This window comes from Corylus avellana, chromosome ca2, assembly GCF_901000735.1.
Source record: "Corylus avellana chromosome ca2, CavTom2PMs-1.0".
Taxonomy (NCBI): Eukaryota; Viridiplantae; Streptophyta; class Magnoliopsida; order Fagales; family Betulaceae; genus Corylus; species Corylus avellana.
The window spans coordinates 29,154,838-29,182,337 of NC_081542.1; the positions used below are offsets into that span (position 1 = coordinate 29,154,838).

Consider the following 27,500-nt stretch of genomic DNA (forward strand, 5'->3'; position numbering starts at 1 on the left):
TTTTAAAAAATTAATATATGTGCCACGTGTCGACGTCTGATTGGTCCACGTGTCAGTCCTAACGGTCAACTAACGGATGGACTAATTTGGTCACTTATCAAAACTACAGGGACCTCCTGTGATAAAAATGAAACTCCAAAGGAAAAAAAATAAAGTTGGAAAACCCTAGGAGGGTTTGGAGTATTTAACCCTAAAATAAAATTAAAGCAAGACTAAGATACATGAACCAACCAGATGTAGAAAGATGGGTGTTAATTATTTAATTAAACTATTAGTACTTTACCATAACTATTAATGCAAAGATAATCTCTAGAATAATTTAGATATTCTCCATAATAAAGGCTTTGAAGTTTACTTTTTACTTTTCACTTCATTAGTTTATATGAACTTTTGTCTTGATGAACAGGCCATTTATGGAGGGAAAGTTTCTGTTGAGAGTCTATTTGTGTCCAGATTAATTATTCAATATGTAAACCTAATTTCAGTCTCTTTGATATCTAAGTTGTGCCTATATACTAAATTTTCAAAGCATCCTTTGGCATAACTTTTGAAAAGTGGAAAATTTTATGTAGGAGGCTTTTAAAAACTCATTAACTAAACTAGATAAAGTGAGTTTTGATGAGTCATTTTGCATAAAAATTTGGCTCCTCCATTGAAATGCTCTAACAAGCTTCAAATACAACACCAAATGCTGGAAATAACTACCAACTACCCACACTAACACTTAAACTTCCCCTAATACAACTACCCACTAACAATCAACTGCCCATAAATATGTAACTCACAAATACTGAACACATTAATTCTATAACTACTAATTAAATATATTAACCATGATTAGGCCAATAACAAAAGTCAGCAACAATTACAAACATAGATTAATCAACCTACCAATGAAATATTCCAGGAATTCAGAACACCCAAAAGAGAACTGAATCGAATATCAAAAGAAAATCCAGTTTCATATTCATTCCACTAGTGCGAAAGAAATCAAAAACCAAGGTTCACAAAAACTGCGAACGAACAGAGATGTCGAAACCGAAAAATGAATTGGAAGTACCTCCACTCCGGGATGTTGCTGAGGAAAAATAGCTCTTGAGGCCATTTCTTGTTCTCGTCTCTGCTTCTGCTTCTGCTGTCACCGGCCACCTCGTCGACCCCAATTACCACAATCTCTGTCTCTCTCTCCCCCTCCCACAATCTATTGATTTCATCTCCTCTGAGCTTTCTATTTATCTTCAGGGTTTTGAATTTTAAAGAATTGTCAGTGAGAAATATATGAAACGCTGCAAGCCCCCAACGGTCTAATTCTTTATCAAAATTTGACCGGAGGATGAATGTGAAATCCAACGGTTATATATATATAATTTTTGTTCATGATTGTAATGAATCGAACACTATAAAATATTTACACATTTCTCATTTTTCTTCAAACAATGAAATATTTTTCGAATATTTACCTAGTTTACATTCATGACGAATTCACCTTCACAATCAAAAGAAGTTTTCATGAAGTATAAAACTTTTAAGATACTGCCCTAATAAAAAAACATATATGCATACTTTTTATTTATGCTCTATACACTTCTTTCATGGATCACAGCGGTGGGTTTAGTTCTGAACAGGATGAAACACATAAAAATAAAAATAATAAAATAATAAATCATTTTCATTGCATTTCCCAAGTGATAGCATAGCGATGCATTTTCCTAAGAACTTGTCAAGTGTTAGTGAGGAGTTTCAAGGTCTGGTCTCCGGTCAAGTACTTCTCCAGTTGAACCATCTGGAAATGCGTCTGGATAGGTAGCCAAAATCCTCGATTTCATGCTTCTGTTAATATGAGAGAGGGAGAGAATTAAATCACCAAACTGCATCAAAATCTGGATTTCCCACAAGAAAATAGTAATGTGTATAAACAATACAATTTCAATCAAGATCACGAAATAGATTTTACGACGAAGTAAGAATAGGGGACTCAGCATATGTGGTTTCATAATCAACAGTAAAGTTGCAAAATGCATCAACTACAAGTCAATAGAAAAGTTCAGGTTATTTGGGCAGTAAAAAAGAATATACAGGAATTTTTTTGAAAGAAGATATAAAAGATGAAGCCAGGAGGAAGCAAGATAAATATGTCCAAATCAAGTGCAATATAAAGGGCTGCAAAAGACTTGATCATCAGAAAATATGCCAAACTGAACTCAGAATATCTTGTTGAGACAAATTTTGATTTGGATAAAAATAAATAAATTGTATGCCAAATAAAAAATTGCAACCCGTTACCTAAAAATTTAAAAATAGTTCCGCATCAATCTACTTTGGAATTTTCTTAGGTTTGGAACATATAAAAGGTCCTTTTCCAGCCCCAAGAGAAGCTAATGAACATATAACCAAAAAGCTTAAGGTTCTCTCATATTTACCAAGATGGTGTAGACAAGCAGTTACACCAAGCTTTCACAGCACTCATTTTGGTTTCACGCACGCATGCACGTGAAATGGGAGTGTTTATGTATTATAGTTTGTATGAACGGTTTAGACACAAAAGGCGGAGGCTATATTATTCAACTTATTCAACTTATATTAACCTAATACAAGCATCCTATTATATAGGATTAGGGAAATACCATAAAGACTAAACTACCCCTAAAACCCTAATGACTCAAACCCTAACTCTTCTAACACTCCCCCTCAAGCTGAAGCATATACATCATATGAATCCAGCTTGAAAGATACAAGCAAACGAAAAACAACTAGAAAAACATACTCTAACACTCCCCCTCAAGCTGGAACAGCTTGGAGTACACAATACTAAAATTCATACAAATAACAAGATAACTTAATGAAACTTCAAGGCCGGTCGAAAACTCGTCGGAAACTTCAACAACCAAGCTTTGATCGGATCTCGCCACAAAACACCAAGGCCGGTTAGATACAACGATCACTTGATCGGGTCTCGCCGTAAAACACCAAGGCCGGTCGGATACTAGCTGAACAACAACCGGTCGGAAACCACCACAAAACACCAAGGCCGGTCGAATCTCGACAACTAACAATGATCACATTTCACGTGATCAACCAATGAGTCTCACCGAAACTACTACTGCTGAAAAATACCAAAAACATAAGCAAAACCAAACAAAAACCTTCGCCGCTTGCCGGAGATTGCCGATACTTAGTGAAAGACAGTCAAAACACGCCAGCGACAAGCAGACCACGCCGGCAATACCAAAACTAGAAACTAAACCACACAGAAACCTTCGCCGGAGACGTATCGGAGGTTGCCGAAAATTTCCAGATCTTACTGGAAAACCACCGAGAGCCACAGAAAATACAAAACTTATAAAACTAGTACAAAGCACAGCTTTCACGACAACTTTTTTTTTTTTTTTTTCTACAAACGACCATGGACAGCTTCTTTCAGGCACTGCCCGTGTGGGCACTACGCCCACATGGGTGGTGCTGCCACCAGAAGAACACTCACCAACAACAGAACGAGAGATTCAACCAAAACAAAAAGAGTGGAAGAAAAAAAACTACAAACAAAAGAACCAAGGATCTAAAACCCTAAGGTTGTGATACCATATTATAGTTTGTATGAACGGTTTAGACACAAAAGGCGGAGGCTATGTTATTCAACTTATTCAACTTATATTAACCTAATACAAGCATCCTATTATATAGGATTAGAGAAATACCATAAAGACTAAACTACCCCCAAAACCCTAATGACTCAAACCCTAACTCTTCTAACATTATGAAACCGAGTGAACTGAGGAAACCACGAAACCAAACCAATTGGTTCCAGCCGGTTTCCTTTGGTTTCAAGGTTCGGTTCAATGTTTATTCAGAGAAAACCAATGGTGTTGGTACAGTAGTCGGTTTAAAGGTCTAATAATCCGCATAAAACTGAACCAACCAATCAAGTTCTCATTTAGTTTCAGATTATATTAGTATACACAGCAAATCTCAAAGGAATTTTACCAAATTCTAGTAAAAATGACTCCTAATAAATTATTGGGATAAATTACATAATAAACCCTAGAGTTTGACCCTGGTTTCAAATTAAAGACATTATTACAAATCCTAAATTTTAGAATTGTTGCAATATGGATTTTTACTAACTCTCTATTAACTAAAACTAATAGAAACTCAAGTAAACTGCACTTGAGATCTATTTGGGAACTAGAAGACCCTTCACATGAATAATAGGATATTTGTGAGTTTTTTTAGTGTCAATACCTGTGATTTCCATAGAGGCATTTTTGGTACCCAGATAAGACCTAAGTCCAGTTTATGTAAGCTTTCATTATTTTTAGTTAACAAACTAAACATCTAAATTGCAACAATTTTGTAAGTGTATAGTTAAGGTTGATGAAATTAATAAGTTAGAATTTAATTCAAAAGTAAGGCCAAACTCTGGAGTTGTTAAATAACCACCTATAAATTTTTCTATTTAAATTTGACATCCTAAAGAGTCAAACTTTTGAATCTCTCATCTTTCTGACTACCATCAGTCTCTCTATCATTTCATTTTATTCCCTCTTTACTTTCCCCTTCATGTTTTTCTCAATTTTATTCCTCTCAATTGTTTTCCCCTTTTCCTCAATGTTTATCTTTTCTTTCTTCTCTCTCGTCTTCTTGATTCACTCCTCTTTCCCACCCCATCTTCAACTTCTTTTTCCACCTCTTTTTGACCACATTTCTCTACTCTCTACTTTCTCCTTCTTTCTCTATGGTAGATCTCCATTGATATTTATCGTCCCGTTGTAGATTTCCACTGATCTTGGCCATCTTGACTGTTTGGTTGCTTAGAAACTGACAAGCGAACCCACTGCACTGACAGAACTTCAACGCAGTGCAGCTCAGTTAGTAGGCCTTTAGAGGTGCAGTTTGGTTGGTGATTTTGGAAAACTGATTAGGTCAGTTTGGTGGGAGAATCTCCCTTGAAACTGCAACAACTGACACATGAAAACCCTCAGTGGAGGTAGTTGAGGTTAATCATGAATTTGCATCAAAGAGAAGCTAATTTTCTTTCTGGTTTCATATAAGAACTGTTATAATACTCTTATTCTACTATGGAATTCTTTGTTTTTCTTCATTATTTCTACACATCATTGCCCATATCACTAATGTGTTTTTAAAGAATTTGGTTGGCTGTTAGCATACAAAAAGGTGGTTGTTAGTTTGTATAAATTATGCTTAAAAAAAGAAACAACATGAAACCAGATGCTCAACATTTTTCAGTGCTTAGTCCAGGGAAAGGGGTAAGAGAAGATTTATAACGCTGTTACACAAAATTAGATCAAATCTAGTCATTATTGTTCACTAAGTAATTGCATATTTCTTGTCGTATTCCAGGGAAGCATTGACTAAATTTGCACTATATTCCAAAATGACAAGTCAAAATTGCAATATGAGCTTCCTACAGTCACTTATATAATCCAATCTTATCTAGTTCAAAACTTACGCAGGACACACACACACGCGCCTTCATAATTTATCCACCCAATATGGAACTTAACTTTCACTATCCAGAATATCACAATCTCTCCCATCTATATTCCTAACATTCCTGTCAAGTCCACATCACACACCCTAGCGCCGCATGACATTGCTAGGTTGGCTATAATAGCATTTGTCATGACCCAAGGAAGCACTAGCCGCATTTGAGTTGTACTCCAAAAGGACTAGTTGAAATTATAATTAGAGTTAGAGTTACCTATATTGTCAATCTCACCTAGTATACAACCGATGTGGGACTTAATGCATACTCGCCTTCATAATCTATCCCGTATGCACGTGCAAGCGAACACACACCCACAAAAAGTTTTTTTTTTTTTTTTTTAAATGCAATCTCATTATAAAAGCGCAATTCTAGTACATATGAAATATACTTGAGAAACCTCCTATTAGAGAGAAAAGGAAGAACAAAAGTCCAAAAAATCAGAAAAACTTGATGTTAGGGAGATTGATACTCTGGGGAGTCTTTTACTGAGCCCATAACATAACATGTTGAAACACCACACAACTCAAAAGCTTAAGCCTATGGGTTTGGGCCCAACAATGCTATATTAACTACTCACACTTCTTACATATTTCCAATGTGGGACTCTATCCTTTTACACTTACACATATATACTCAACACTAGAAAAGGTAGAATATTATATTATGAGATGGCAAGAGAATTATAGAGTTCGCTTTACCATTTGTTTGGTGTTGATTGGGTATGCCTAGATAGGTGAGAGAGTGGTTGGTGAGTTTGAGAGGACATATGGGAAGTTGTAATATTTTGAAAGTTTGGAGGTTGGCTCCTTTGTGTTTAATGTGATGTATTTGGAGAAAAAGAAATGCAAGGAGGTTTGATGATCGAGAGACTTCAGTGTTCAAGCTGAAAAATATTTTGGACAAATCCCTCTACGTATGGATAACATCTTTTAATAGTATGTCATTTTCTAGTTTCCTGAGTTTTTAGATTTTTGTTCTTATTTTACTACATATTAAGGGATTTCTCTTGTATACTTCATGTGTACTAAAGTTGTGCCCCATTGTACTATTAATAAGATTGAATTATTTACCAATATATATAAGTAGAATGATGACCACGTCGGTGGAGAGAGGACTCATGTCTAGATTTTCGGTGGGCTTGCAAGATCAAGAGGAAATGGTGGTCTCTCACTTGATGTTTGCAGATGACATGGTAATATTTTGTGATCCTAATGTAAAACAAGTCTGAAATCTGAGATGTCTGCTGCTATGTTTTGAAGCGGTCTTGGGATTGAAGATCAACTTGTCTAAATCTGATATTATTCCAGTGAGAGAGATAGATGATGTGGAAGGACCGGCTAGCATACTTGGGGCTGCAATTGGGTGCACATCATAAGGCATCCCATATTTGGTCTTCCATAATTGCAAAAATGGAGAATAAGTTGGCCGGTTGGAAGAGGATGTACTTATTAAAGGGAGGTAGGTTAACACTGATCAAAAGCACCCTCTCAAACTTACCAACAAATTCTTTATCTCTTTTCCCTATTCCAGTGGGAGTAGCAAATCATCTCAAAAAACTACAGAGGGACTTCTTGTGGGGTGGAATTGGGGATGAATTTAAGTATTATTTGGTGAAATGGTCACAAGTGTGTACGCCAATGAAGTTTGGGGGGTTAGGGGTGCGAAGCTTGATTCAATTTAATCAAGCTTTGATGGGTAAATGGATGTGGAGGTATGCGACAGAATGGGAGGCATTATGGAGGAAATTAGTGCATATTAAATATGACAGTCATACGGGTGATTGGTGCTGCAAAGAGGTGGGGGGAACGTATGGAGTGGGAGTGTGGAAATGTATTCGAAGGAGATGGGAAGCCTTTGCGCATCATGTGCGATATGAGATTGGAGATGGTACAAAAGTACTTTTTTGGCATGATGTGTATGGGGAACGCCCTCTGAAACTCGTGTATCCTGTTTTGTTCAATATTGCATGTAATAAGGATGCGTGGGTGAACGAGTACATGGAGAGAACGAATGATATTCTTCATTGGAATGTCCAGTTTTTTCGACCCGTGCATAATTGGGAATTGGAGGAGGTAACACACTTCTTTGCATTGTTGTACTCCCAAAAACTCAGATGTGGGGGTGAGGATAAAATTTGTTGGATTCCGTCAAAAAGAAATACCTATGAAGTGAAATCCTATTATCAGACTCTCTCTACACCGGCACAGATGTATGCTCCGTGGAAGAGTATTTGGAAGGTGAAGGCTCCCTCAAGAGTGGCTTTCTTTGTGTGGACGGCGACTGTAGGAAAAATCCTCACCTTGGACAACTTACGAAAGAGGAATGTTATGGTAATGGAGTGGTGTTATATGTATAAACACTTTGGAGAGTCCATTGACCATCTACTCCCACATTGTGAGGTTGCAAATGAGGTATGGAATGTATTCTTTCAACTCTTTGGAGTGAGTTGGGCTATGCCGTGAAAGGTGAGTGATATCTTGGAAAGTTGGAGGGGTCAATTGGGTAATAGGCATGCTTTGCGTAAGTGGAGGCTAGTCCCATTATGTGTGATGTGGTGTTTATGGCGAGAACGTAATGTACGCAGCTTTGAGGATAATGAGAGCGGCATGATTGAGTTGAGGAAGTTGGCGTTACATACTTTGTTCTCTTGGAGCGGGACTTGGTCGAACTCGCATGAGTCCACCTTTTCTGATTTCTTAGAGCTCTGTAAATCTTTTTCTAATTAATAGGGGCTTCCCTATATACCTCTTGTATACATGGGTTGCGCCCCTCTGTATGTTTTGATAATATACTTATTACTTATCAAAAATATATATATATAACATAATATTTTTCAGCTCTACCACCAAAGTCTCTCAATCTTCAAATACACTGCATTCTTTTTAAAATGTCAGCAAATGATTTTGGAAGTCCTTGATTTTACAATAAAATGGTCTCACTCTTAAGGAATCATAATATTCTCCTCAGTCCCCCACGAAAACTGTCTCCCTCATTCAAAACATATACAAAAGCATATTCTATGAAGTGCAGTGCACTAATTTCGGAGGGCAAAAGAGCTTGCCAATAATGCAGTCTTTAGATAATACAATATGTTCTTAAAACCTTATGTTTGATGTTTACATATAAAAACACAAGTCTCTATGCAACTAAACCATCAAGGCTTACTTATGTATGAGTACGGACAACACTCATCACAACACGATGTTGCACTTTTTAAAGGTTGCTATTAGTGTTTTAAAACCTGAACCAGACGGAGAGGTTGGACAGGTCAAACCGTGGACAGGCCTCTTTTCCCATCCATATTGCACCTCTAAATTAAGTAGGTTCAATCCCCGCATTGGAGGTATTTGACCCATTGTCCTGTGTGACCATTCAAGCATTTTAAGGCCCATCCATCATATTTTGGGATTTGTAATGCAGCCCATCCAGCCTACTTTGGGATTTTCTTAAAGGAGCTGGGTGTGGGAGTTGAACCCACCAAACTACTCACCAATAAACCAACTGCTCTCTTTGTTAAGAATTTTGCAATCCTTACATTTAAAATGGTTTAACCCACGAAATTCATTCCAATGAGTTTATTTGAAAATATTGTTTAGCTTAACAATGGAAAAATTTGAACTCCAACCAAGAAATGGAGTGTTCATCATTAGGCCATCAGCTTTTTATGTAAGATTTTGCACTAAAAATAATATATGCATAATTTTCTTGCACATAAATAAACACAAAACATCAAATCTGTAATGCTACAATATAAATTCAAGCTTCATCAAAAGTCTGCACTGTCTTGTTGGATGTTTGAAGGGTAAATGCAAAATTACTAGTCCTGAGGGGTATTTGAATATTAATAGTTATGGATATAGGTATCAGTCTGCATGTCGGCCAGCAGGCATTTACACAAGAAACATATCTGTTAGTAGATCTACTTGATGGCATTACAATGAACAAAGGATTACTCCAAGTGTTGCAGGATTGGGTGATATGCCTATTATTATCAATTTCAAGGTACCCAACTCCAAAACACTTCAATACACATGTTTTGACTCCTATTTTTTCATACGCTATTATGTTCAAAGATCCTCATATAATGTATCCTAAATTCATCATTAATGTGTCTTATATATCTAAAGAATTTACTTGAACAAACTCCAGATAAACTGTAGGCAACAGAATAATTGACATGCCTCAAAAAGTACCCATTAAGTTAAGAGCAATCAGCTAAGACAATCAGCATGAAACAAAAAAATAAGTGCTAGACATACCTTAGTTTCTGAAATATGTAATCAAGATCTGACTTCATAGACCTCAAAAGACGTGTATTTCTAGATAAGTCTCCAGAAACCTCAGCAAAGCAATGCTCTGAATACTCATTGAAATGCGACAGCACTGCATTGCTATCCTGCAATCTTCCCAATCTGCAATTTGCGGCACCAAAAGATAAAATCAGCATAAGAAAAAATGGTTTTAAAGGCTTCCTATGGGTGTGAGAAATTGGGTTTGGAGAAATGCGAGTATGTGTAGCATTACTCTACACAGAAAGCATACAAATGGGTGCCCCTCCCAAAGAGAGAGTCCTCGACATAGGATAGAGAAAACATAATTTGAAGAATCAAATTAAGGACAATTGATAATTACTAAAACTAGCTTCGAAACAAACTAAAGTTTGTATTATTGGTCTAAGATTTGGCCATTTAGGTTCATCATCAGTTTTGACTTATATGAAGAACAAGCTATTCGTGTATAGATGCTTAATTATAAGACTCTATGATCTTAGTATGTCATTTGACGTACCCCATACTCAACCTAACTTAGCCTTAATTCGACCTAAGTACCTCACATAGACTGTAAATCCTACAGCATTGTTACCCAATATAAGCACCATTCTGTCATTTTCCACACATATCATCAAAGTACTGATGCATTATTTTTTTTATAAGTAATGTTGTATATACCAAAAAGCATAGAGGGACGCAACCCTACTACACAGGACGAATACAAGAGAATGCCTAAATAGAAGAAGAAAATAGAACAATAAACTCGGGAAAGCTAATCACTAACGGAGCTAAGTAAGCATGTGTCCAAGTGAAAAGGGAAAAGAAAAAAGAGGACTTGAGCTCCTCCAAAGTCCTCTCTAGATCCACAAAGCATCCCGCATTTCTCTCCCTCCACAAACACCACAAAAGATAAAGAGGGACCATCTTCCACACCATAGCACTCCGAGAATGATCTCCCGTCCACCAACAAGCAAACAAATCCGCCATACTATTAGGCATAACCCAATATTGTGAAGTATACTTTGGAACTTCAGTTTTCTTGTTCCTTCTGTTGCATAGACCATGCTTTAGGTTCTAGTATCTGCCTAGCTGACAAAAATGTCTAAGCTACAAATGTTTCAGATTTTAGGCTAATGAAACATGGCTAAACCATCCAATTTGCCCAAATTTCTTCCTCTATGCCCAGACGTTTTAAGTGTCAGTGTAGTATAGCACATTAAATGGACGCTTCACTCACTTTCAGAAACTCAAGTAAAGATGAATCGGTGATTTCATATTTTTTTCCCATTAGATTTAACATCCACTTCTTCTTCCTCATCATTAACATAGTCTTCTCTAGCTATGAATACAAATTGGTTTTACTTCCTTCACAGAGTAAGAACCCAAGTATATTTTTAGATTGAATTGAGACTTCTTTTTTAAAGGAGCAGGGTTCATGGGCTCTCTGTAAAGTTTGGTATTTTATGATGACGGGTTCTTGGTTTCCAACATAATTTTCTAGAATTAATCACAATCACAGCCAAGTTAGACAGACTATAATCAAACAAAATCTCTTCCTACAATTTTTCTCATTTTCATAAAAATCAGTATAAATTGGAAAGTAGCATTATTAAAAGCACTAACAAAAGTATCCAATTTTGATAACGTTTGGAGGTCAATTCAACAAACATATTGTAATCAATAGAGAGAGAAATGTACATAAGGTGCTGCAATTGCTTGAGGGAGTCCAAATCCTCAGCGTTGATAAGGGTTTTGAATTCCCGAGAAACCTCCTCCGAAGCCGCTCTTACCGTCTCTTTCTCCGTCTGCTCCATCTCCAAATGATCACTCTTAAGACTCAGAGAGACACAGAGACGCTGATGAAATGGAGCTTTGGGCCTGGGCTTCATATTTGGACTGTTGTTGGGCTCCATCTTTTATATATTTTTTATTATGAGTGACACGGGTCGTGATTTTATTGGTATGGCATGACACACTAAGTAACGGAATCCGTCAACTTTTTCTAAGGAATTTGACAGCAGGATGTAATTTTTTATGGACAAAGTTTTCCTCCAAACTGGGTTGGAGGAATTTCCTTCAACCTAATCTATAAAAGTGACATGTGTCCCATGAACATGTGAGATGCACATGTTTTTTTAATAGCAGGGACAAAGTTGAAATAAATTTTATTAAAAACTCATGTGCATCTCCCATGTTATTAAAAAAATGGACACATGTCACTTTTATAGATTAGGTTAAAGGAAATTCCTCCAACCCAGTTTAGAGGAAAACTTTGTCCATTTTTTATTTATACTTACCTCAAGAGCTTTAAGAACATTTTAATACCATAACGAGCTGTAAATCATATAAAGTAAAGGAACTGATTTTGATATTTGGCTTAATTTTATAAAAAAATAAAATAAAACAAATATGAGCACTTTTCTCGATGTGGGTATTCACTATCCACTCAATTTCCTGCATTTTGATATGGGGAAAGTCCTTAGCAACAACTACCATTCGATTGACCGATCACCCTGACTTTCAATTGTGACAATGTGTTGTCCAATGTTAACTAAGATAACGATTACCCTTAGTAAAATTAAAAAAAAACTAAAAGAACCTAAAAAAAACCCAAAAACTAACAAAAAGAAGAAAAAAAATCCAAACGATGTGATTTTTTTTAAAAAAAATCAATTTTATAAGAAAAATTAAAAAAAATTTTTTAATTTATAAAAATTGAAAATTTTCGTTTTTTTTTTTAATTTTTATTTTATAATTTTATTTAAATAAAAATTTACGTTTAAAAAAATAAAATTTTCGTTTAATAAAATGAAATTTTTTGTTTTTTAAAACTAAATAAAAAATTAGTTTTATCTTTCAATTAAAATTTTTTGTTTTTTAAAAAATCAATTTTTTTTTTGACTTTATAGGGGTATTTTTGTCTTATTGAGAAATCTATAGGGGCATTTTTGTCCTATGGCTAGTCTTGGGGGGGACATTGACAATGTTTTGGTACTTTGGGGGAGACATTGTCACAATTGAAAGTTTAGGGGAGACATTGTCAATTGAGTGGTAGTTTGAGGGGGGTATGTGGACTTTACCCTTTTGATATTAAAAAAAGGTTAGTGTGCCAGTTTACATTTTTATTTTATTATAGGGAAAAGTATACAAATATTTCCCCTCAAAATTATGGAAAATGATCTCTTCATTTCAAATTCTCTTTATTTTTTTTTTGTATTTAGAAGAGCAAAATTATCCAAATATTTTTTAGGTTAAAATTTCTAGACAATATTACCCTTCTAAATGCACTAACAAGAGAAAATTGAGAGGATTTAAAATGGAGAGGATCATTTTCTTCAAATTATAATCTCATTCTTAATGTCTCCTTCAAGCTATCAATTGCATCAATGTCCCGCTCAAACTACCAAAAATTATCAATATCCCTCCTAAAAAAAAAAAAAAACACAAAAACAGAAACACCTGAAGTGACTGAACCACCCCAAACAATTGGAGTGGTGCTCAGACCACCCCGTCTGATTTAGGGGTACCCAAGCCACCCTAAAAAATTAATTAATTAATAATTAAGTTGGTGCGCCTCTCAAAACCTATTTACCAAGTAAATAAGTTCAAGGGGATCTCTTCCTAATACCTTCAAAATAAAATAATAGAAATAATTAACCTAGAGATTTATTAGCATATTTTTTTCAAATTATTTAACTTGTAAATAAATGGAAAAACTACTATAAACACTTATTAGAGCAAAAGAAATTGCGGAAAGCGAAAAGAATTACAATAATTTGAGCTACACTTTAAGGATAACAAATCCTAATTACCACCAAATCCATCATTGAAATACAACAAAACATAAGAGAGACTCAAACATTGCCTCGACATGACTCCGCTTCATATCCTCAAACCCGATGAAAGACCCCTAATCCTCCGGCTCGCTTTAGTACCTATTAAAGTGCAAAACGAATAAATTTTTCACATGTAAAAAGGAAATAATTAGATGAGTCCAAAACTTAGTAAGTAAACGGGAATGCAAAGCTAAGCCAAGGGCTGCTACGGGAATGCGCAGCCAAGGGCTAACATAGACATTACCCTCTTTTGATTATGTTGTTGATCTCGAGAATTTATGTGAAATACAAATAGATAGAATAAACATGGTTGTTTTAGCTTTTATCTAATACATGAACATTGGTGCGTGTTAAAATATTAATTAAATTGTTAATTTTATATTTTTTATTCATTTAAAATTTTAAAATAATTAATTATTTAATATAATATTAAAATAAATATCTTGTGCTCGAATCTTGTCTTTATAATTTAACTCCCATTTTTAATTAAATATCATGAGATTTGCTGATGTTGCATTCCTAAATAAAATAGCTATTCTATATAACTTTTGCTTAAAAAATTTGTTGTGAGTGCACTTGTGAGGTTTGTGTCTTACATTGATCAAGTACAAGTAAAATGAGTAGTTAATACACCTAAGTAGGCCAATGCTCATTAACTTAAACTTTTGGGTTAAAGTGGTGTTCAAATATGTATATTAATTTACCTGGTTAGCTTCCAATGCTAAAACAAGAGTCTTGGTCCGTTTAGTTTGACTTCATAAAAGAGTAATTTGGTTCCGTTCTTGGAGTACACGTGATATTCTTGTGTAAAATACTCATCCGTAAGGGAAAGTTTAGTCAATGTAAAAGGGACTCATAAGTGAGGGAGAGATTTGTGAATGCATTTGTGATATTTGTGTCCTACATTGTTAAAGTATAAGGAAAATGAGTAGTTACTATATCTAAGTGGACAAAAGCCCATTAACTTATATTTTTTTAGTATAATTATGTCCAAATATATATATTAATGTACTCTTTGTCAACCATCCTTAAGTTATTCTCTCCCTAAAAAAAACCATGCTTTTGCATTTCTTTAATGCATATTCACCATTAAAGTGGATAAAATGAAAAGAAAATGGAAGAAATATTCACATAACATGGGAGGGTCCAAAGCCTAACATGTCCGGCCAGAAACATCACACCATTTGGCATTTGGTCGGGACTTAATTGTTCCATGGGGCCAATGGGCCCAATCCACAAGTGAAGCTATTTCTTATTTTATTTAACATATGATATGAGTGAGTGCACCTCCAAGGATCCACCTTTAGATGAGCATCCTAGGATATTGCTTCTTGGTTGTTTAAATCGCCAAACACATCTTTATTTAGAAAAGAAAGGACGAGAAGCTAACACTAGATAACAAATGTAAAAATTAGCAGGGGAAATTTGTGTCCGAGTGTCAGGCTCGGATCGTGTTGATGCATAAATATAAAATTATATAAGTTAATTATAGCTCAGCCCATTTAATTAAAGAGTCAAACCTCTCAACACCTTAATTCACTAATTTTGTGTTGGGTTCATATTAGGTTTATGAGTTCTATCAAAAGTTGTCTGTTATAAATGTTGTGTATCGAATTTGGGTCGTGTCGATGCATGAACATAAGATTATATAAGTCAACCTTAATCCAACCCATCTAATTAAATAGATAAGACCCATCAATCATAACCTACTAATTTTGTATTAAGTTCGTATCAAATTCACTAAGTCATGTAAAAATTGTCTACTCTAATCAAATTGTCTCTTGCCATATTCAATAAATAAAAGAAGAAGCGTAAGAATTAAAATTTCATTGACTAATTTTTTTTTTTTTTTTAAATTGAGTCAAAGCAAATTCTTCCAACGTAACATATTAAACTATATATATTTAGTGCACGTAATCACACATACATTTTATGTGTATATTTTAAAAATACACATAAAAATCACGTATTTACCTGCTCTAAAATATAGATGTCAATTTAACAAACTAAATTACAAATAAAAAATCCAACACAATTTAAAAAGAAAGTTGTCCAAACTTTATTATAGTTACAACCAAATTGGTTAAAGTCAAAAAAATCTTGATCTATATCTTCATGTTTCAAGCAAATCACTTTATTCACATGCTCAAGTTCAGCAGATTTTAAGCCTTTTAAGACATCAAAGTCAACGACCACATTGTTAATGGAAGAAAGTGTCGTGGTCCTGAGACAACATACCATGCATTGTTCACCTTTGATGAATATATTTCTTCTCTTTTCTAGACACCAAGGATGCATCATGCACATCACTTTATTATAGGAGACCATACCACATAAGTTTTAGAGTGATAGAAAGATAATGTCGTGATAAATAGATAGTATCACACTCTCTTTTATTAGCTATTCTCGCACGTATCACTTTCGAAATTTAGATAAAGATAATATTTCATCCTAAATCTTAAGAGTAATGTTATATATTATGTTTTTATTTTATAACTATCTCACAATGCCGATGTAATAATCTTAACCAATTATTAAATTTTTTTTTTTTTTAGATAATGACTAATCCGACTGTAACATGGTTGATTGAGAGTCTGAGACTCGTGTCAATATTGTAAAATAATTGTGAAATATAAATTTGATTTCTAGCATTATTCAAATCTAAAATAATAACAAGCTATTGACTATAATCTATAAGAATTATGCTAGAAACTACACTTTTATCTCATCATTATTTTACTATGCTAATAGGCAGTGCCGCATCAGCCTTTTTTTTTTTAAAAAAAATCAAATAATGATTGGTACGGTTACATTAACAAAACAAAATAATTGTATGATAAAAGTACGATACTAACATTAATCGATCTACAAATGTCAACTGTCTCTTATACATTGTCAATTCAAAGCCTATATTAAAAAGGGAAAATTGGGCTCATGAACCACAAAAACAAAAACTAAAAACAAGAATCAAAATCGTGGGTTAGAATATAGCCGATGATAGTGGTTGGGACTAATTTTTTTTTTTTTTTTTTAGTTTAAGATTGTTTGAAACTTTGATTTTTATACTTTAAGCCAAGTTCATATATAAGAGGCAAACTTTCTAATAATTGCCATCTACTCTTGTCCTTTTTGTTCTAGTATGACCCACTTAGCTATATGCTATTCCACATTGGATCTAAATACTTTCAATTTTTTTTTTAATAAGAAATTTATTAAGAAAACAAAACTTCAAGAATACAATATGATACTACCATGAATAAGCCATTGGCCCAAATTCTTAAGCCCAATAGATACTCTAAGGTCTACTAGTTAGAAAAGCTAAAATAACTAGAAAGCCTCCACAATCATAGACCCACTAAGTGGAATTACCTTTCTCTAAATTTCATTTGAATCGGAGAATATTCAGTTAGTTATAATGGAGGAGTATTTTTATTTCATTAAAAAATGAAAAGACAAAAATACATCTCTACTATAACTAACTGAATATTATATCCAGATCATTTGAACTAGAGATGATCCTGTTCCTTAAACAAAAAGTCTAATATAAATGAGGCGGATTATCCTAAAATGAGATATGAGTTATTTTCTCCCAAAGCTCTCTCTATTTTTTTTTTTTTTCCCTCTACGAATGTTTTACTAACTTAAGTATGAAAGGCTTCCCGCTGGCTCCTGGCCATTCCGATGGCCTTTTTTTATTTTGCAGGTGACCCGTCAACCAATTAAGCTTTGCAAAAATTCTCTATGTGGGAATTGAGCTCACATTAAAATGCATTTTTTACAATATAACAGAGGCCACCCCCTAAAATTATCAAAAGAAAAATATATCCATATAAATTTGAAAAGAGCAAACACACCCCCCATGGGTGGATTTGATGACCTCGGCAGTTTCCATGGGTCATTAATTTCTTTTTACAAAACTCTTGTTAATTTCTAAAATCATTTCAATTATATAACAATTTATTAAATAATATATATATTTTTTTTTTTACTTTCTTGGGTGCAATGAGGAACCTTGTACACATGCAAAAAAAACAGACACTGCCAAGTAAACCAAAATCTTTTCTCACCACATTATTATCATTTCCAAGTTCACAACCCAAAAATTCAAACATAGAGAATTTGTCTTGTATAGTTTGTCTCTCTCGTCCAACACAAAACCCTAAAAACAAAAAACCAAAAAGAAAACATCATCAATAATGAAAACTCCTCAAAATTTCCCAAAACCCATCCTGCAAAACCCCAGACTTCCATGCTGACTTCCCATTCCTCATCAACTCTCCTCCCATCCACCATCATTACTCCTTCCACAAAAAACCCTAATCTCTCCCTCCCTCAAACAAGCTAAACTCCAAGCCACCCAGTCTTGCCTCACAAGTCAACCCAGAGCCCTAAAAATCCCACACTCCCAGACCCATGATAGGCTACACTCTACTCTACTTTACTCTACTCTACTCTACAAAAAAAAAAAAAAAATCAAATCTTTTAAGATGAGGAGAGAAGCTAGAGATCTGTTGCTTCCTTGGGGTTTGTAAAGGTGGAGATGTTTGCAACTTTAATGGGTTTTTATTGGTTTTTGTTATGGAAACAAACAGTGGCCATGAAAAAGGATAATCCAAAAAAACCAAAAGCACGCCCATCTGAATCTAAAGAATCTGCAAAAACAAAACAAAAATAAAAACAAAAAAAAAAGAAAAAGAAAAGAGCTTTTTGTGTCTGTCGACGAAAGTGGACAGCTCAAGAGAGAAGCCTCCACGCGGGAACAGTTTCTTTCAATTTTTTGGTCTGCACCAAAAAGATAGATAGAGAGAGAGAGAGAGATAATAAATAGTTTTTGTACAGAAATTTATTAAGCCATGGAGAAAAAAAAGAGCACGAGGCTCGAAAATACAGTGCCTTTCGCACTCACCTTTAAAACGCCTCGTTTTTCAAACACTGAAAAGGAAACTAAATTTGAACAAAATCCCCACCCTACCCCTCTTCTCTCAGGTGGGTCCCGCTTTGACAACCATCATGGTCATGGTGGATGCTCATCATCATCATCCTGGTCATGGGCATGGGCATGGGCATGTGGGGGATGTATAATATATATATATATATGTTTACGTTGGGTGGCGTATCCGCGTATGTGTGTGATGTAGAGGCGCACGCGCGGGCCCACTTTTCCTCACACCGCTAAGAGAAAAGATTGTACCGTGCTCTGATTGGTCAGAAAGCGCTGGGGCTTTCGACCGAAGAAATGTGACTTTTTTAAAAAAATTCACGGTGTTTGGGTTGGACCCGTAAGGTAGTGGCCTCATCCATGCAATTTTGTGGTCTGGACTTGACAATAATACCCCTGTAATTTTCGTCCGACGGTGCCGAAAGTAATGGCAATACCTTGGATTATAAGGCTGTTTATTTTTTGGGAAATTAAGTAAAAACACGCATGTGTTTTTTTTTTTTTTTTTTTGTTATTTTAACTTTAAAGGTTAGCTTTTAATTGATATATTTGAGACTCATTTTAAATTTAAGACTTTCATTGGCTTTTACGTCAAATAGGTTCTTACTCCCTATGTTGTAAAAAAATTGTGTAAAAAATTGTCTTTTGATATATATATATATTTTAAAATAAACGTTTTTATAAAAGTGAAAAAAAAAAGTCTTTTAGGAGGATTTAGGAGGAAAATTCTTTTTAGCTACTTCGACAATATACCACTTATTAAACGTGGCATTTTTCAAGCATTTCGATGCTTAAAAATAACATAAATTTTGTAGTTTAAGAATCTAAATTTTTTTTGAAATTGTAGGGAATGTTAATCCGTACCACGGATGATCAACTATTATATTAGCTTTTACTAAAAAAAAAATTGATAAATATTATCACATCAATTTAAGAGAATGGAGTGAGATGCAGTGATAAAGGAAGGGAGTGGCCGCTATAGGCCATGGCCACCCCCAAACTCATAAGGAAAAAAAAAATTATAAATTAAATTTTTGTTTGCATATCGATCCCTAACAACACAATTTATTAGCACTTAACTATAACTTATACTAAACTCTTCCTCTATCGCTGGTGAGATGGAGAGTAAAATGTTATACCTAAAATTTGTCATGAATGTAGCAACAATTAAATTTGATTTCATTATGAATTCAATAAGATCTATAAGAAAGATCAAAAAAAAAAAAAAAAAATCTATAAGAAATTAGCTTATAGTGATGTGAAAATGGAAAGGGCGGTTACTTACTAAAATAAGAGTAACCATATTTGGTAAAACCAAAAAAAAAAAAAAAAAAACAGAGAAAAACAAATGGTCCTCCTGGTCCATTTGAAGCAGAGAGAGAGAGAGAGTAATGGGGTGTGGGCACGCCTTTTGAAGCCGTATGTAGGGAGTAGGGAGGTGGAGATCAGTGACGTGGCTGTGAGGGTTGAACGGTGAAGGTGTTGGTTTGGCCTACGTGGCTCTGTTGCTGTCCGGACAGTGGAGATTTTTGTGGACCCTACCCAAATCTGTGACCAACAGAATTAACGATTCTCATCAGTGGTCCCGTTTCAATCTGGGGCCCACTCCCCAACTTCAAAGGAAAATTAATGGAGACGAATATTCTTGTTTAATTATTGTATTCATTTCGATTTTCGATTTTGGGGAAAGGAAAGTAGAAACATTAATAATCTGTCATTTCAAGTCTCTTGTAATTTGTAATTCGATTTGTCAGTTTATTATAAGGATAAAATATGAACGAAAAAATTATGATAAATTTCACAAGGTCTAATGTATTTCATGGATGACAAGAATCATTAGTCCAATATGTGGTTTACTGATTTACAATTAATTCCTTGTTGTATCAAAATGAATTTAAAACTTTTTAAGGTATACAAAAAAAAAAAAAATAATTTAATCTTTGCAATCAAATTCTGTTTACTGACTTAACAGATTCTGATAGTGTGAAACCTTAGAGTCAATAAAATTGTGATATTTGTCATATTTAAATCAATGTAACACGAACAAAATATGTTAAATTAGTGGACGAAATTTGATTGTAGGGATTAAATTGTTTTTTTGGCATATCTCAATGGTCTTTGAACTCATTTTGATACCACATGAAACTAATTGTAAATCAGATAAATCACAATGACTAATTTTGCATTTTTTTCTTAAATTTATTATTTCTTATCTACTTAAATTTTTGAAACAAGTGTTAATAATTTAACATAGTATCAAAGTGTCTCTAATTAGTAATTTAATCGACTGGAGATCATGTCTTATAAAATATATAGGTCGAATCCCCTCCCCCTCTTTCACATGTTGGCCTCACTTATTATGGGGGAGAGTTAGAATTTTCTCAAGGAGGACTTGTCCTAGCTAGGAGAAAGAGTAGCTTTCACAAACTGGTGGTACGCTACATTGCCATTCCGGGATACATGTACATGATTGACCCTCCATGTTTCCAAGCAACTCAATACACTGCGGGCGTCATCAATGAGAGGGCCATACATGCTCCAATTTATGCCATCCTTCCAAAGTGCTTGTACCATTTAGGAACAAGATCTTTTTTCAATTTAACTGAATTGGATAATATTTAATTAATTATAGTGTATGAGTATTTTTATTTTTTTACTTTTTAAGGGGACAAAAATATTTTTTCACAAGAACTAACTAAATATTATCCAGTTTAAATGAAATTGAGAGGATCCTAGTTCCACCACCTAAACAGAATCACCTCTTAACTCTACCCATTTGTAATCTCAATTTATTGCAGAAATTGGTTGCTCTAAGGGTCAGTTTGGGTGTGCGTTTAACATTTAAAAAACTTATTTGGTAAAAAAATTAAAAACAATTTTAAGAGTTCAAAAAATTTAAAAATAATCAAAATACACTTAAATCAAAAGTTTAAAAACAAAACTTTTTTTAAAAATTATTTTTTTTTTAACTTAAAAACTCTATTTATTAAACACAATAGCAAATATATTTTAAGAGCCATCGAAATTTTCAGCGACGAGTCAATGAAGGGTTCGATGATATAATTATTGTACGTAGTATTCAGTATTATTATTATTATTATAATAAAAAAACGATAATTTGTTAGTAAACAATAATAAAATTTATAGCATAGCACTCGATGGAATCCTAAAGTAGAGGATTCAAACTTTCACAAAAGAAGAAGAAGAAAGAGGATTCAAATCTTTCATCATAAAGAATAAAAGATTCTGCAGAGAAATAGATATTCCAAAATATAATTAATTAATTAATTAAGAAAGATAATTGCTGGTTTAGGCCAGCTGTTTGAGCTTTGTAGAGTTAATGCTATTTCCACAGTGCTTTAATTAATGCCACCCACCCCTAAAAGCTGCTGCTACACATAACATTTTGGCTTTCTCTGCCTCACCTGACACCCTCTTATTTGAATTTTCATATCATATATATATATATATCAAAATTTATTTATTTATTTTTTTTAAAAAAAGGTTGGTGTCATTTAAAGACCCACCAATCATTAATGAGATTTTTTTTTTTTTGATAAAATAATATTAAACAGAGGATAAGAGATAGATGAGGAAATGGAGTCAGGTAGTCAACACTACAGTGCAGTTCAAACAGAGCAAAAAGAAGAAAAAAAGGTCGTCAAAAATTGACTTGACATAATAAACTCCAATGCCATGAAAGGGACTGTTGGAGAGAGTAATATGTGAGCAGCTGCAACTATTTAGCAAAGACTTTGAATATTAAACAATTCAAATCATCATTGTTTATTCTAATAAATAATTTTGGTAATTGGTGAATCTATATATTTCAGTTCAATATTCAATGGGGTGGGCCTCTCTTGTTAGTAATTAAATTCACAATTTTTAATCTGTCTAAATTTTTAAATATGTGATGGATTAATATTGAAAGTAAAAAACACAAGAAATGTAGCAGAGCCATTGTAAGGAAACACCACTCCGATGTCTGATGAAATGGGTGTTTGATGCTTGGTTCATTTGAGCACGATTTAAATATTAGGAAAACTATATTTTGCTCTCATGAACGATAATACGTTCACACTTATTTTTTATGAACGGTTAACTATAATACTTTGCGTTCATGAATTATCATTTTGTGCCCAAAATTCTCTTTTGTCAGTCAAAGCCATTAACTCAGACAGTCAACTCATCACTTTGCGTCACTTTGTCCCATGAACTATAATGCATTGTCACTTTAACTGTCTGAGTTAACGGCTTTGACTGACGAAAGGAAATTTTGGACACAAAATGATAGTTCATAGGGTCAAAATAGTACAGTTGATAGTCCATAAAATAAAAATACTAAGACGTTGTAGTTCATGATGGCAAAATGTAATTTCCCCTTAAACATTTATAGAATTATCGGTCTAAATGTCACATGTTTCTCATACTATTTGAGAAGCACATTTTTTTTTTTTTAAATATATATTTCTCATATGCTTAAGAAAACATATATTATTCTTAAAAGTTATTTTATAAGATTTTTTTTTTCTTTTTAAATGTAATAATTAGACATGATTGCTCATGTAACGTGTAATTTCAATCACCCATTACTTGGTTGGACCTGTCTATAAATCCCAAACGGGAATTTCATCACTAATCTGAAAGGTATGCGTAAAGCACAAGAAAGCACAATTTTTAATTTTTAATTTTTTTTTGGCTGAAAATAGATTTCTGCTGTTTTTTCATATTTATTTATATACTATTTTAAAATGATTATAGAGTTCTGAAAAAAAGTACCTTTAGAAGCAAGATATTCCCAGTACATTTCAGCCAATAAAAAATGGACAGAACCTTTTAGGTCTCAAAGGCATTGCAGATTATATACTATACAGACAGAAAATAAAAACAAAAAAGGATTTTCCATTCCTTCTGAGTTGTCTTTATGCAACCAAACCCTGCATAACAAAGGAAAATAAAATAAATAAGAGTCCTACCCACCAAAAAAAAAAAAAAAAAAAAAAAATAGTCATGCTCACAAATTGGACTACACAACAAAAGTACCATGACTACCTACAAGGCAGGAATATTATCATCTTATTATATTGAGTAATGACACACTCCTGCTTTCATATTCACTAATGTGACTTTTAAAATTATCATTAGATTTAGAATGAATTACGTTGATTTTAAAAGGTCATGTTAAAGAATGTAAAAATGAGAATTTGTGTAGCGTGTCTTTATTATATCTGTGACCTAGCATATGATGACACATCGGGTTGGTTCATCTGATTACTAAAAGCTTGAGCAAGGAATAAGCCATTTCTATTTTCCTTTCTACCTAGTTAAGCACAATAGTTTATTGCATTGTATGTTGATTGTTGAGAGTGTGGAAGGCTTCAAAATAAATAAATAAAAAAGAACAAAAAATAAACTAACAAAACCCAACCACCAAAAAGAGAACAATTAAAGAAATTTGTGTATACATCAGCACAAATTAGTTTGGTTTGATAGTTTTTCTAATAATTAGTTCAATCAGCTAGATCACGCTTTATGAAGTAAAAGTCACTAGTTCGAATACCCTCTCCTCCTTCCCTTGTATGGACATGTTAAAAAAAAAAAAGAGAGATTGGTTTGATAGAACTTAAGAGTACATGTTTTGTTATTTAGTTGAAAGAGTGTTTTCACCTAACATTAAAGTAGACATAATTTTAGGTGTTTTATGTGTATTTTCATTTTGCTAACACTTTACCATTTTTGCTATAAAAAAAAACACTAATTTAAAAAGCATTGTTAAACGAGACAATTATTGTTCGGGTTTAATTTCGACCCCCGGTGCATCAGGTGTAGGTGTAAGAAGATAGTTGATGTTACACAAAGTGTAATAATTAGACATGATTATTCTCAAATTTGACTTTATGCAACCAAACCATGCAAAACCAAGGAAAAGAAGGTAAATAAAAGCCCTAAACCAACTCCTGCTCACAAATTTGACTACAAAACACCACTCCCTTCACAAACAAACAAAAATACCATGGCTATGGCTACCCACTAGGAATATTTCTCTCTATCTATATCTGTGGCCTACATATCATGACACAAATTGGTACTTCAACCAAATTAGCAACAGTTGCATAGAAAATGGATTGTGCCAGGTGACCAAACTAGGCCAACGACCTAGGAGGAGGCCCCCATTGCTGCTACCTAAACTCCCAACATTATCTTTTTTGGTGTAAAAGTTGAACTAAATTCAAGGACTTTCTGATAAGAATGAGATTGACAGCTGAGCTAAACCCATTAAGCAAACATAGCCTTAATACATACATATAGATATGGTTTTGATGAGATCCTGACATGTCTACATTCATATGACATAATGTCTGTTAAGTTCTACTTGCAAAAATACATAACTTAATAATATAGCTAAAGTATTTTTGAGCATCTGTGTGCTTTCTAACATCACACAAAAGACCAGTTTATAAACATAAAGGCCAGGCAGTGATTCGAGTCGTCGTCGTTTAGAACTTTCCATGCGACGGCCTGCTCATAAGACACTGGCCTACCCATGCTGGAAACGCATATTCCAGCTGGTAGGTATGCAAATCCCTGCAATTTGAAGAAACCCCATTAGATGCTTTTTCATTACATTGGAAAGATGATAACAATCAGTCAACAAGTGCAAGGATTATGCAGTATTATTAGATTTGGATGGCTCAAACAAATTGATTATTGGTTGTTAATAAAGACTATTATTATGCAATATTTTTGATGTTTTAATACTTTCAAATGCATTTCAGTGTTATAGTATATTTTTTCATCAGCCTATGAAAAAGTATAATCACAGGTTATCCCACTGATTGAAAGTTCAAGGCAGTTTTACCTGCTGCATGATCTTGGAGAACTCAGAGCAGAGAATCTTCCGGCCGGCTTCATCAAGAATTTTGTCAAGCATTATGTCTTGAAGGGCCACAAGAGTTGTTTCAAGCATGTCAAGTCCAGCCTGGTTTGCAAAGGTGAATACAGGAGATGCCTGCAACCACATTTATGCCAATTTGGATTACCTTCCCTCTCACACACAAGACTAGGACTTCAGAAATTGTAAAAGAAAATGTTTTCCACTTCACCTTGATGTCATTTGATAAAATCTAAGGCATATTTCACTAAGATGTATTGAATAGATGAAATTTTGAACAAGAAGTAAAGAAGTAGAAAAAACTATTACATTTGTTTTCACTGAACAGCATAGTATTGCATCAGAATGGTGCCAGAGTTGCTTTAAGATAGCATCACCAGCTTGGGAGTCGACTCGAAATAGCTCTCCCCCTGTGTGGATCCTGACACATGCCATAGAGTAATAAGCATCAACACTTCAGCATGCTTGATCACCAAAACTTCATGATTGAAGGTTATTTTAACAACCCTTCAATGAAAATGAAACTTCAAAGAAAATCTGACTAGCAATAAAAGATACATAGATGTCAACCTGTAGCTCCGACAAATCCAGCGTGCCAAAGTAAGAGCCTCGGGTGAACCAGGAAGGGGTTTGGGCCCCATATGAGAGCTAAGGCGGGAAGGGGAAATTGCCATGGCAACCCTCTGAACAGACCCTACAACACTACGCACATACTGGCGAGCCATGGCAGCCACATTCTCCCGCAAGTGGTTCTCAAAAGTAAATTGGAATGCAATAGTCAGGACTGATCTAAGGTTGTAACTGTTTGGATCAGCTTCACCATCTGGACGGGCACCACCAGCTCCTACTTCAAGCGTAGAGGCCAAATCCAATGTTCGGGTTGCAGCTGGCCCATCCTGCAAAACATGCTTTCTGTGAATCCCATAAGAATATATATACTACAAGAATTTAGAGAAGTAAGATGAAAGATCACTGAACTGTTTTAGGATCTAGCGGTATCACACGAAAACCAGATGGCAGCAAAGGAGCATCATCAGCGAAGGATTCATCAATAGGTGCAAAGACAAGCTGAGCACAGGCACCAATTGCATTCTCATCAACCCCACTGCAAAGCTGTCACAATAGATTTTGACAAAAATAACTGATTGTGTCAACAAGAAAGATCCACATTAACGAGCCAATATATTTTTTACCACATAAAAATAAAAACTATACCATATATGATATACTACTTTGTCCATCCCACAATAGGTTACGCGATTCCTTTTTTGGTTCCCCAAAATATATGAATGGTTACAAAAAAACAAAAATTTAATCTCCCATGTTACCCTCAAAAACGCACCTTTTTCCAAATTTCAACCTACCTTTCTTGGCCCATCTAAAAGCACTCTAGGAAAACAGCTTCCACTAAAATACATGCCATTTGTAAACTTTCATCCCTTTTTTTAAAGTAATGTGCAGAGACAGTAGTAACAAATTAACTAACCTGTAATAAGTACATATCTCTTGCCAATGCCACGTCTTCAGGGGAGAATGCATGACCCTCTAGTCGAACCACCTCCAGGAACTTCATTAATTAATGGCAATATTTTACTTAGCAAATTGGTTTGACCATGGTGGAATAATATGACAAAAAAATAAATACTGATGGGGTGAAACTTAAAAGAGTAAATGAGAAAATGCTCACCTCCTCATGTTCCACCGTATGGGCGAGAGGTAGGATGACCTGGCTACCAGGGAAACCACCAGGTCTTGCACAAGGAACTGCATAAGGGCTTGCTTTAAGACATGCAGCAGAGTAGGCATCAACACCATAGTCAGCCCATTCTGAACGATGCTCCCTCAGAAAACGAACAAGCAAGGCAGGGGGAACATTCTGTAGACCCCCAAGAACAGTTATAAACTTGATAAATTAAAGTCAAATATGAATAAAAGATTAAATCAAAGATTCAAGCAAGCAAATCCACAGGGATACTGAGAAAATGATGCTAGAGTGAGATAGCATGCCAGCCAAAGATAACAATCCCCACTTGGTTGTTTGATTAGTGCATGGAAT

The 27,500-nt window shown here is 34.3% G+C and overlaps 2 protein-coding genes across 3 annotated transcripts in view; both read right to left on the reverse strand.

The window, feature by feature from the left end:
• Positions 1 to 1,542: 1,542 nt before the first annotated feature.
• Positions 1,543 to 11,690, reverse strand: LOC132172539 (kxDL motif-containing protein LO9-177-like). The gene is made up of 3 exons (XM_059584051.1): positions 11,476 to 11,690; positions 9,766 to 9,918; positions 1,543 to 1,830 (listed from the first exon to the last, which is right to left on the reverse strand). The coding sequence occupies exons 1-3, from the start codon at positions 11,688 to 11,690 to the stop codon at positions 1,728 to 1,730; spliced, it is 471 nt and encodes a 156-aa protein (XP_059440034.1). The 3' UTR covers positions 1,543 to 1,727.
• A 13,109-nt stretch (positions 11,691 to 24,799) lies between these two features.
• Positions 24,800 to 27,500, reverse strand: part of LOC132170336 (homeobox-leucine zipper protein ATHB-14-like) — an 8,144-nt gene continuing 5,443 nt past the window's right edge. For both annotated transcript variants that reach the window (XM_059581279.1, XM_059581278.1), the window contains 7 exons: positions 27,132 to 27,320; positions 26,931 to 27,011; positions 26,423 to 26,557; positions 26,015 to 26,340; positions 25,754 to 25,865; positions 25,412 to 25,561; positions 24,800 to 25,137 (listed from right to left, as the gene is read on the reverse strand). In XM_059581279.1, the coding sequence (XP_059437262.1) occupies positions 24,991 to 25,137; positions 25,412 to 25,561; positions 25,754 to 25,865; positions 26,015 to 26,340; positions 26,423 to 26,557; positions 26,931 to 27,011; positions 27,132 to 27,320 (1,140 nt within the window). In that variant the 3' untranslated portion in view covers positions 24,800 to 24,990. The remainder of the gene's footprint in view (positions 25,138 to 25,411; positions 25,562 to 25,753; positions 25,866 to 26,014; positions 26,341 to 26,422; positions 26,558 to 26,930; positions 27,012 to 27,131; positions 27,321 to 27,500) is intronic.

Excerpts from the sequence above, each read along its gene's own strand:
- LOC132172539 (XM_059584051.1), bottom strand. The coding sequence starts at position 11,690 with ATGGAGCCCAACAACAGTCCAAATATGAAGCCCAGGCCCAAAGCTCCA. Across the intron at positions 9,919-11,475 it reads AAGCAATTGCAGCACCTTAT|ATTGGGAAGATTGCAGGATA; the intron begins GTACATTTCTCT and ends CGCAAATTGCAG. Across the intron at positions 1,831-9,765 it reads TACATATTTCAGAAACTAAG|AAGCATGAAATCGAGGATTT; the intron begins GTATGTCTAGCA and ends TCATATTAACAG.